The sequence below is a fragment of the Helobdella robusta genome (assembly GCF_000326865.2).
Source record: "Helobdella robusta unplaced genomic scaffold HELROscaffold_1, whole genome shotgun sequence".
In the NCBI taxonomy this organism is placed as follows: domain Eukaryota; kingdom Metazoa; phylum Annelida; class Clitellata; order Rhynchobdellida; family Glossiphoniidae; genus Helobdella; species Helobdella robusta.
In genome coordinates this window covers 11,495,040-11,507,569 of record NW_008703570.1, presented here as the reverse complement: position 1 = coordinate 11,507,569, position 12,530 = coordinate 11,495,040, and the positions used below count along the sequence as shown (strand labels likewise).

Sequence of the window (12,530 nt, the reverse complement as noted above, 5' to 3'; positions counted from 1 at the left end):
GTTTCTAAGCGTTTGTTGTTTGTATGTTCTACGCAAGCTTGTCTGTGAGTTTGTATATGAATTTGTATGTAAGTCTGTATGTGAGTGTGTATGTGCGTTTGTATGTGAGTGTATATGGGTGTTGTACGTGTGTTTGTATGTGGATTTTTTGATCATGTATATGACTGATTTGTTAAGGAATACATTTTAATTTGTTTTTTTAAATTTATCTATGAATTTTAAAATGTTGTCGTTAAACAATGTTGTCAACATCTAGAAATATTACTCTATTGAGCCTGTAATTCATGTGAGTGATTAACAAGAGAGTATATGAAAACCATCCGTGAAATACCTCGCGCGGAACATGCCCAACACTTGTCACTCTTCACTCCTCACTCACGCATATGCATTCATGCCTGCAGTGTTATTGTTATAACACAAAGTTGTTTCTTGATGATGATTCAACAATGAAATATGAAATGATTTAAGGAGAGGCCTAATTAATAATGCTTAATAACATAAAAAAAACGTATATGTCAATTCTTAGAAAGCAGGTAGGAAGGAATCTTTTGAAGAATGGAGTTTCTGCAATGAACAGGGCGTTACAACTTAAACCGACTAAAAAAATAACAAAGAAAAATCGATAAACTAATTTAAAGACCATTGTATATCATACAACTTCAATCAAACAGCATCAACCTTATCTAATCTCAATGAAATATGGTTCAATATTAATGTTCTACGTTATACTAAACAGAACCCAAAACACTTCTTCAAGTATAAATCGTAGCAGCAAAAACAAACCAAAGGAACACAACTTGTTTAGGCATCGATGGATACAAGGCATGCAAAAGGACCAACAAGAATAACAATATACGACAAACAATGGCAAAAAACAAACAAACAGATAAACAAACGAATAAAAAAAGGCAATTAAACAAACAAACAAACGAACGAACGGTTAGGTTGGAAATGTTTATAAAGGATAATGCGATTACATTCGAAAGCAGTGTTCCTCGGGGAAACAATCGTCGCCATATCCTCGCCACCACATCACTGTAGCCACATCATCATCACCCCAACATTATCATAATTAACACTTTTATTAAATCAAGTTTTTCAGCCCTTCAATGCTTGATCTAACTAGAATTATTAATTAATTAATTTTAATGATACTATTAATATTAGTTTTAGTTTAAAAATTTAATCACCTTATGAATATAAATGAATAAAAATTTTACAGAAAGACGCGTACAAACATTTGAGCTAGAAATATTTTTTAACTATCAAATTTAATGATAGAATCGTTGTCGTCGCTGGGATCCGCACATGCCAAACGATAATAAAGTTTAATTTCAACAGCTGGTTATGTTGCTGAAATACATATTTTCAAACATCATCATCCAAACCTAATTATTTATGACGTCATCAACATCAAATGAGGATGACGTCATGAAAAGATGATGATGATGACGATGACATAGATGATACATTGGTAGATAATACATTACATCATAATATTATTATGATATAATGAAGATATTAGAAAGCGTTATTGTGATTGTAGTAGAAAATGTTCTACATTTGAAAGCAATGTTATCATCATTATAAGGTGAGGCTATGAATATAATGATGATGACAATAACGATGATGTTGTGTATGTGTGTGTGTCAGTGTGTGTGTTGTGTCTGAATATGTGTTGTGTGTGTGTGTGTCAGTATGTGTGCCAGTATGTGTGTCTGTCTTTGTGTGTGTGTGTGTATTTGTCTGCCTATGTATATGTATGTGTCGTTATCGTTATGTTTGTTATCTTATTTCCAAATCATTGAAAGGAAATAATTTTTCTTGTATGCACTTTTAAAAAACTTATCGATTTACGGGTATGTTGTTTTTCTTTTACATTTTTATTACAAAAGTTGCCGATCGTACATTTCTTATCTATGCAATTTAGGCGGGATACTTTTTCTTCTATAAATTTGTGAAGATTTTAAATGAAAAAAGCAATAATTATTTTTTGTTGTGGTGGTTTAACAAGTGATCAAATGATAAATTCCATTTTTTAGATGCATTGTCATCTTCATCGTTGTTATCATCATCGTGTATCATTTTCCATCATACACAGCCGTCATCATCAACTTTTATCATCGGTTCATTTTTTTACGCCACCATTCCTTAAAATCATCACCATCGTCATCATAATCGCCATTTTGATATCATTATAATTAATTATATCATCATCATACTTTTGTTATCGTTAAAGTTATTTTTAATGACATCATCATCACCATCATCATCGCCAAGATGATCATCATTATCTCCACCAACATTATCATCATCATAATCATCACCAACATCATCATCAATCATCACCACCAACATTATCATCATCATAATCATCACCAACATCATCATAATTATCATCATCGTCCTCATCATCATCGTCATCATCATCACAGTTTTCGTCATCGTTTGAATTCAAAATTAGAAATTCAAAAAATTTTGCGAGTCATTTGAAAAAGTCATTTTCGTTAAAAACATCGTCATCATCATCCTTGTTATTACGGTCATCATCATCGTCGTCGCCATCATAATCATCATCATCACTTTGCTGTCATCACCATAGTCGTCGTTGTCATCATCAACATCGAACCATCATCATCATAATTGCTATGACTAACAACATCATCATTTCGAGAACACCATTCCACCCATATTTTTTCACCAATTCTTCCAGGCACCATCATTATCATCATCTTAACCATCCTGTTCATCATCATCATCTTCATCATCATCCTCATCGTCATCATCATGATAGCGCGCACATCTTTAATAAATTTTAAACGCTATCAGCATTGGCGTACTCTTAAATCAATTTTATTTATGTTATTATGAACATCATTTATTATTATCGTTATTATTATTATTATGGCTCACCATTGATTTTTAACCTCTGTTTCAATCCTCTAATGAAAATGCTAGAAGCAAAACAATATCAACAATGCGGATACATATGGGGACCAACAGCTAATCTAAAATCCAGAGGTTGGTTTCAGTTTGCCGACGATTCGGCAATCATTGCTAACAGTTCCGAGAGTGCCCAGAGACTGATCAATCTCAGCCAAGCATGGTGCAAATGGACGGGTATGAAGCTGAGAACTGAGATTTGGGATGAGAAAGCTGGACGGAAAGTATGAGCAGTTTTTGCCTCAATTAACAATAGATGATGAAATAATTCCCCGGGTGAATATTAACGAAGGTTTTACGTACTTAGGAATAATGTACGATTTTGAAGGCAAAGATACCAGAGAGAAAGACAAACTGCACAATAAGCTCAAGGTTATGCTGAGGAAAATTGGTGGACTGGATATAACTGTTTAATGGAAGCTGGAAATTCTTAGACGTTTTGTCCCTACTCAAATCTCATTTGAACTACGCACCTACAATATTTCGCTAACCTGGATAGAAAACACACTGGACCGTCTTGTGACAGAAACAGTAAGAGAATGGCTATTACTGCCCATAAGCTGTTGCATTGCCGAAGTTAGCTCGCTGCCGTATAAAACTGGTGGCCTCAACATAAAATCGTTGAAACAGCACGCCGAGATGTTACGTCTAAAACTCCGTGGTTATCTCAAATTGAATAGTAATGAAGAAATGAGATCATTGTGGAGTGAATCTCACAACAATTATGGAAAGATTGACAACCTGATCCTGGGAAATGTTGAATTAAAACCAGCAATGAATGCTCTAAAACAGAAACATTATGAAACGAACTTTAATCATCTATCGCTGCTGCAATGCCAAGGTACCCTTGTGAAATCAATAAAAGAGTACATCAATAGCTCCGAGATAACGCGATGGTCCAGGTCGACTGTAAAGCTATCAGAGGTCCTCTATAAATCCACCAGAAAATACCTTATTCAACAGCTACCATCAAACGCCAACCTCTTCAGATGGGGCAAAACTACAAATGCATCATGTTTGCTCTGCAATGCAACACAAACGAACAAACACGTCATGTCAAACTGTGGCTCATCATCTGCATTGAGCAGATACTTAGATCGCCACAACAAAATTTTAAAAATAATTATCGATAATTTCATGGTAGACACGAGGCCGGGTGTCGAGATTTTTGCGGATTTGAAAGGGGAAAAGACACGACCAATAACAGACTTGTTCAGATCACTCCGTCCTGACATTGCTGTCCGCAACAAAGACACGATCGAGATACTTGAACTGACTGTCTGCCATGAAACTAACTTCATAAAATCAAAACAATTTAAAATGAAAAAATATATTGGTAATTTGAAAGATAATATTATTGATGACTTTAAGCATTGCAATATTTTAATTAATACCTTTGAAATATTGCCAATTGGCTTTTACAATCCTTTTAATATGTCTTTAATTGATATAACTTGGACCGATTATTTTAGATTTAGCTTGATTAACAGTGTAATTTCGTCATCATATGCCCTGTACTGTGATAGAAACAATGAGTGAAGTTTTTTATACTATTTATCATCATGGTACTTACTTATTTCCATAAGATGACGAGCAATGATGACTATCCGTATTACTCTAACACTTTATCTTTATTCTATTTTATTTTATTCATCTAACTGTATATTTAACTATATTCAATTTTATTTCATTGTCAATATTTTGATTTTACTTATGCTCTGTCTTTGGAAAATAAAAGAGTTCACATTTTATTATTATATTATTATTATTATTATTACTACTACTACTACTACTTCCATATAGCTACGTTTCTGGCATGCCATCTCGAGCAACAAACTTGCATGGATTTCTTGAAATTTAATAAGTAGCAGCAAATCCATAACAGCAAGTGGGTTGAGTTGGAAAAATTGGAAAAGTTACGCAACGTACGTGTTAACAAACGTCTACATACCTTCCTACTTTACTTCCAACACCACTGCCAACATCTTTTTCTTCTTCCTTTCCAACATATTTACCAGATAACTTCACGAAGAATGATTCAACGTAAAAACGCCTTTGTGTTTACAACCTTCTCCTCATCTTTATGTAATATGTCCTGTCCGAAAACATACATGAAATTAAACATACACACACGCTAAAGATACACTTACGTACAAGCACGCAAACAAAGATAAGCGTATTTTTACAGAGACAAGCGTACTAACGATGAATGTATGCAAGTTAGTACCAGCGGAGAGAGAGAGAGAGAGAGAGAGTGGCATACACTTCAGTGCACGCCGGTGCGTACAACCCACATGTCAATTTATGTTCCGAGTTATGTTGAGTTGGCAATTGATTTAGCAGCGCAATAATCTTCATTTCTATGTTCATTTTTATTTATCTACATCTTTCTTCACCGATTTCCTTCCGCTTCTTCTTTTTTAACTCACTCACACACTCATTCGCTGCTCAACTTTGTTCATTTAGTTCAGATGTTTGTTAGCTCGGCCATTATTTCTCTTCTTTTTATGCAGTGATTTTTTTCTCCTACAAACTTTTTGCAGACTTTCAAAAACTTCTACATTAGCTGTTTGTAGGAAAAGTGTGTTTATGTGTGTGTTTGTTTGTTTGTTTGTGTGTGTGTGTGTGGTATGCCTATCTATATGTTAGTGGTGCGTGGGTGTGTGTTGTGTGTATGTGTGTGTAATATAAATTAGCACTTAAATTATTCATGATATCTCGACAGACAAAAATTTATTTCATATAAGATGCATGTTCATTTGGTTTTTTTAATGCGTGCAAGTAAAAATAGAACTGAATGGATACCATTTTGTAATACTTACATATGAATCTAGATTTAAAATTTTAAATTATCAAATAATACAAATACAAATATGTACATTCATATACAAACACTCCTCTGCATTTTGTGTAGGAAAAGTACTGCGTACACGCACGTACGTATACACACGTAAGTGTACATCAAATCATCAATAACGAATGGTACGTACGCATTAGAGTAAACATGTACCAACAATTTTTAAATTAATAAATTCAATAAATAATTCAGTACGTGGATGTTGTTTTGGCGTGAAAATGTTTTATATTTTTTCTTATTTTCATCGTCCTATAATTTCAGGATGGTGAGAGAAAAAAAAACAATTGTTTATTTTTATTCAAGACCGGCAAAAATGTTCTTATTCACGTTAGAAATTTATTTCGGTGAGCAAAGAAATTCGAACCAACGACTCGTTCTAACTGTTTCGCCGGCGATAATTATGCAAATATTGATATTACGTCAACAGAACTTTTCGCGGTGGTTTTGCTAAAAAGAAAATGGAAGCAGAAGAAAAATTGTTGACGATGTAACAATTGTGTTTTCTCTCTTTTTTTCTCTCTCTCTCTCTTTCTTTCTCTTTCTTTTTCTCTCTCTCTCTCTCTCTCTCTCTCTCTCTGTGTGTGTGTGGTGTGTTTAGCTCAAACCCACACGCACAAACCCACACGCACAAACCCACACGCACAAACCCACACGCACCAACTTTCATTCAATTTTCATTCGGACTCTTTTAAATTTGTGAAAAATTTTTCTTTGAAAATGTGACGCTAGGTCTGTTTTTCAGAACAAGCAGTAGGTAATTTTTTTTTATGTATTTCATTGCAGGCTTACATTTTTAACTTTTTTTCTAACAAAACATGAGAACTTGACAGAAATACATGTTTTTAACAAAAAAATAGATATACAATTATTAATTTTTCAAGAAAAAGTATTTCTTAAAAGTTTGTAGGCAAAATTATTACACAGGTACTATATCTATTTTTTCCAAACGACTGCGCTTGTACAAAAAATAAATTAAACTGGTAAATGTTCACAATAATTCACGTTAATTATTTTTTGTTTTCTTGTTGCAAAGAGCTTCCAGACACGATCTATTTAAATGGAATAATGGCAACGGGCATTTTTTGGATTTTCCCCAAAACCTAATGGGTTAATTTGTTGTTGTTGCATTGTTATGTGTTAAAGGTTTTAAGTTTTATGGTGTCAAAAGTGTTGTTGCATGTCAAGAGTGTTTTGTGCTGTGAAACCATGCTGATACGATGGATGTTGGCAGGAAGGCATTTGAAAGTTGCAACAAAGTCGAAATAAAAATTAATGAAAATGTTTTCAAATGTCAGCAGAAATCTCCAACTACTAATCAATTTGTTTTGTTTTTCTTTTACAGACACTTCACGGTTAACATTTAACGTTGCAGTTGTCTCGAACGCTTGGCATTAACATCACAACGAACCTGATCACGCCTGCCACAACTGGCCACAACTAATTTTATACACGTACAGATACTTCTACCACACATCCACCACACCAAACCATCCACCAATCCATCTCTCTAATTAGTTGAAATATGAACTCTCTTCATTGGCTGAACGACTTAATTGATAAATATTTTCTTTAATTTCATTGGTCCGAAGCCTCGGTTAATTTCGCTTAAACCTTAAAAACTTTTCAAAGGTGTTTAATTTACTATTTAAACATTTTTTGACATTTAAAAAAAAACTCAAAGTTAATCAGTTTTTTACACATTACATTTTGTTTACTTTGTCCAATTGCTCACATAAATCTCAAAAACCGGCTGTAAAACAAATTAAATGATTTTTTAAAAACAAAAATAAAATTTGTATAATTGATTGACGAATGACTAACTGAAGTAGCAGCTTGCTTCTTCCTTGATTCACAAACAAACGCGTCACCTCCTTCCAGCGTTTCATTTCCTTCGCTATACTCTCTCGATTGAAAATAATGAGCTTGTCTAGTGCTTAAATTGGCATTTTTATTCCAACTGTTAAACTGCGTCAAGTCCTCGTCCTCTGAAATGATATCATCTTCCTCATCACCATGATCCTCATCATCCGGTTTACTTACTCTTACGTCATCATATCCTCCAGTCCCACTCTGATCGATCGATTGAGTTTTTGTGAAGGATTTATTGAGGACGCCACTTTTGGAGTCATCAGCTTCAGCTGCATGGACCGCTGTCGGCTTCCTCTTAAATGTCAAGGCTATCAACACCCTACCGACAGCTTTTTTCAATCTATCTTCCGTTTTTTTGCCGCCCTTTTTCTTGAGTTTTGATTGGTTGTTTAAATTATCAGCCGATGACGTGGGATATGTTTGCAATTTTTGTGCAGATGATGGAAATTTTTGTGAAGTTTGTTGTGATTTGACGGCTATTGAGCTTGATGGTGCAACCTGAGACATTGTTGTTGCTGCTACTACTGCTGCTGTTACTGCTGTTGTTACTATTGTTGTCGAGACTGCCGATGCTGATGTTGTTGTTGTTAATGTAAAATGTTTAGTTGAACTTCTGGTTGGTGAAGTTTTGTATGGAGGGTCATTGGTTTTTAATGTGCAATCATGAATGTTCATTGCTTTTATATCCTCATTGCTATCATATTCTGAAATTATTAATATTGGATTGCCGACAATAATGTTTGACGGTAATATCTGTGTATTTTGTTGTTGATGTTGTTGTTGTTGTTGTTGCTGCTGTTGATGTTTTTGTAGAAATTGTTGTTGTTGCTGCTGCTGTACCTGATGTTGTTGATGTCGCAAGCGATGTGACTGCTGCTGCTGCTTACTCAGCTGGTTGATGCAGTCAGCAAAATTGTCACCGTCATTATCTTCTCTCATTTTCAAACTACTACTACTACGACCTCCGCTTGTATCATCATTATCATCATCACCATCCGAATTTTCTTCATCATCGTCATCGTTTGTCACATTTCTTTCTTTAATGGTGTTCAGTGGAACGTTATGATTATGATTGTGGAGAATTGAAGAGGGATGATAATAACGCTGTGCTTGGCAGTAATTAGAAAAAGGGTGAATTACACTTGAGAAAATGTGTGAAGTTGTCGTTGTTGATGATGTTGTTGTTGTTGTTGATGATGATGATGTTGTTGTTGTTGTTGTTGTTGTTGTTGTTACTGTCATATCTGATATGCTGAAACTGTTGTTGCTGTTGTTGATGGTGTTTGAAGAGCTGTTGAAATTAAGTTGTTGCGAGATGGGTTTCATGTTTCGTTTCGTGCTGGTTCTTACATTTTCAGGATCAAAAAATTTTAGATGAGATAAGAAAATTTTTCCTTCTAATGGCTGGAGTTACCTTCATGATGAACACCTCCAATAAAACTGGAATTTCCAAATTTTAATTCCTGTCTTCCGCTCAAGCAGACTTTTATCGCAATCCTACAAACATCAAAGTGCCATCAAATCTATTGTGTATGTATGTGCATCGCAAGGTTATTTTTAATGTCTGAAGGAGAACTACTGGCATAAATTCATATTTTCCTTCTATTGTTGTCAGCGTCTTCTCGACTAAAAATTCTTCCAAATAATGAATGATAACAAGCATAAGGAGAAGACTTTCAATTTTTTGGCGTTAGTGTTTTTGTTGCTGCTGCTGCTGTTGCTGTAGTCGTTGCTGCTGTTGCTTTGATGGCGATGACGGTTTAAAAAAGTGTGTAGCGATTGTTTAACACTGAAATTTTGAGTGTTCTATCTTTTGACTTGTTTATGTTTTTCTTTATTTTTGACTCTATGTAAATTCATTTCGGTTCATTTTTTATCATTAAATCTTTGAAAAACAAAGATAGGTAGAAAATCGTCAGATATGAATGACAAAACTGTTTAATAAGTAATTCACAATCTAATAATTGAATAATAAGTTAGTTTGTGTTGAAATTAATCAAAAATCTTTTAAAAGAAAGGATTAAGCTAATCCTTGAATAGCAATGCTTCATCAGATGGATCAATCATCCAAAATTAGAAGTTTTTCTTTCTGCTGTTAACGCTCACATCTTGAAATAACTCCTCCTAACTGAAACATGTGCGTGAGTTTGGGTGTGTGTGTGTGTGTGTGCATGTTTATGTATGCGTGTATGTGTTTATGCATGTGCGTGTGTGTTTGTTTGTGTTCATGTATTTATGTTTGGGTATGTTTGGTTTATTGTATGTATGCGTAATATTACACATACATGCATTGTGTATGTATATATGTGTGTATGTATTTGTATATGTGTGTGCGTGCGTGCGTGCGTGATTTATGAGTGCTGATAACAAAGTAGTAACATTGACGGAACGTACGTTTGCAGGTAGGTTAATGTTCCATCTCGAAAGTTCTCAGAGCAAGCGTTTGACGATATAACCTCAAACAAGTTTCTTCTGTTCTACGTTACGTTCAAATGGTAGTTATTTATACGTCTGTCTCTTTGATTTGCTACATAGCTGGATGTTTAAATATCTTATTGTTTGTTCAAATGTGTAGGTGCTGAGGTATAATCAATAAAAAAAATAGAATAAATGATAGTTTTTGTTTTTGCTGAAACACCATATTACCAAATAGTTAAAGTTGTGCAGCTTGTTAAGCTGCTTAAATATGTTGAAATGATTAATTTTGAAAGAAAAATCCAGCTTAACCTAACACGCAAACATATTGTATAATCGAAGTATCTTCACGTTGAAATTAGTTCGTTGAATGTATGCATGCACTTGAAACTGTGATGGCATTGAAATGCTCTAAATTATTCACTCCATCTAATTTTTAATTTTGCAAAATTAATTTCCGAATAATTTTCCAAAGGCTTAATAAGAAAGAAAATATTTGATCGTTTCGAATCATTATTGAAATTAAACGTATGAATGTTGTACATCACACAATTCAACAGGTTGAGATTTCAATTTTTGATAATTTTTTTAAAAATGAAGAAAAACATTTTTATTGTAATTTATTTCAATTTAAGGAAACTTTTTTCGATAGAATTTTTACTCTGCTGCACTGAGATGCAATTATCAAAAATGGCTGATGCACTTATAAAAATTGTATGAAATATTTTTATACGCTCTAAAAGAATTTAAACATTCCACCGACCACAACAACAAAAATAACTTGCTTTTATTTCAGATAAATCCAGTCCCATTTCAAAACGAAAAGGATTTTTTTTCAGTGGGTGGTTGAGGTTTTTTACTGTTTGTCGTCATCATCTCCACCGACATTTTTATCAACATCTTCTTCTTCATCATCATCATCTTCTTCTTCATCATCATCTTCTTCATCATCATCATCTTCACCATCACATCATCGTCGTCAGTTTTACCACTATCATCTCTACCGTCATCATCTTTAGCACCATCATCTTCATTATCACCATCAAATCCTTCCTCACTTGTCAAACCACAACCGCGTTATTTCAAAAGAAATTATTTCAGTTTTCATTAGAGGAGAGACGACAGAACCTGAAAGCAGTCCCTTAATGAGAAAAGATTATTTTACAATATCCAACTACTTTCGATTATTTTTTTTCATTTATTTTTATTATGTTTATTTGTGTATATTTTCATTTTTTTGTTTATTTATTTTCAATTTCCCTGACAATATGTACCCCTGATTAAGTTTCAGATTTATAAATAGCGCCTGCATTGAATTTGGTTTCTTCACTTTCAACGGACTTGCCAGTTAAAAAATTTGCACGAAAATTTTTATAAAACTTAAAATTAATTAAACTTTAATAATTTTAAAAATTTGCCAAAATTTTGATTAGTTTGAATTTGGAATAAAAATTCGATTAACAATTTTTATGGAGAAAATTACGCAAAATGTTTAAAAGCGTAGGTTAAGTATTCTACAAAGCACTCATGCTGCCTTATTTAAAATTTACTAAATTATTTATGTATGTATATATGCACGTATGTACGTGTGTACGTACGTATGTATGTATATATGCATGGATGTATGTATGCATGAATGTGTGTTTGTTTGTGTGTGCATGTGTGTGTGTGTGTGCTGTACAGTGTAGGCAGTCTTTTGAAAGGCTTATGTAGAGTCTTGCGTGGGACTAAGTGAGGTTATTTACGTTGTATGTTCATTAATATTTTAGGCAGTGCTGAGGTTAGCAATTGTAGTAGTTAGTGGGGCGATCATTGTAGCCTGTTGAAGCGAAGGGTGGACTTGGTAGTCGTCCGAGGCACCACTTCAACAGAGTGCATTTCTCATTTACCCTCATTTGAAAAAAATACTCCAGCAAAAACTTGAGTTAGGGTTTGCGAATGACAATGCAAAATAAGATAAAATATTATAAAAATACTGTATAAATAAAATTAAAATACTGCTAATATATTATGATAAAAATGACATAATGGTTATATGATGGAAATATAAAATGATATGCAAATATTAATATGTGTAATGTACATGTAATAGAAGTAAAACTTACGGTATAAAATAGTATGTGAGTTAAAAATTTGACACCTGGAATAAAAACAAGGAAGAAATAAGTTTTTTAAAAATTGCTTTCCAACTGTAATTTATTTCGAGGATTTTCATAGGATTTTTGCTCTTTATATCTGTTGTTTTATGACAGAACGCTAAATTATTTTTGTTATTGTTATTCAGTCTATTATTTTTCTTCTTAATGTTGTTATTATTATTATTGCCATTGTTGTTGTTGTTGTCATTGTTGTTGCTGTTGTTGTTGCTGTTGTCATGGTTGTTGTTGAGAGTGGTTTTAATTTTTAAGAAAAGTCTCAATTGATTTCGTTTCAATTATTTTATTTT

The 12,530-nt window shown here is 33.4% G+C and overlaps 1 protein-coding gene across 1 annotated transcript; it reads right to left on the bottom strand.

Annotated features, from left to right (window-relative positions):
• Window positions 1–6,849: 6,849 nt before the first annotated feature.
• Window positions 6,850–8,176, bottom strand: HELRODRAFT_159591 (hypothetical protein; the record flags this gene model as incomplete). Its single annotated transcript, XM_009011469.1, has 3 exons — window positions 6,850–6,900; window positions 7,209–7,307; window positions 7,622–8,176. The coding sequence occupies 3 exons, from the start codon at window positions 8,174–8,176 to the stop codon at window positions 6,850–6,852; spliced, it is 705 nt and encodes a 234-aa protein (XP_009009717.1).
• Window positions 8,177–12,530: the final 4,354 nt, after the last annotated feature.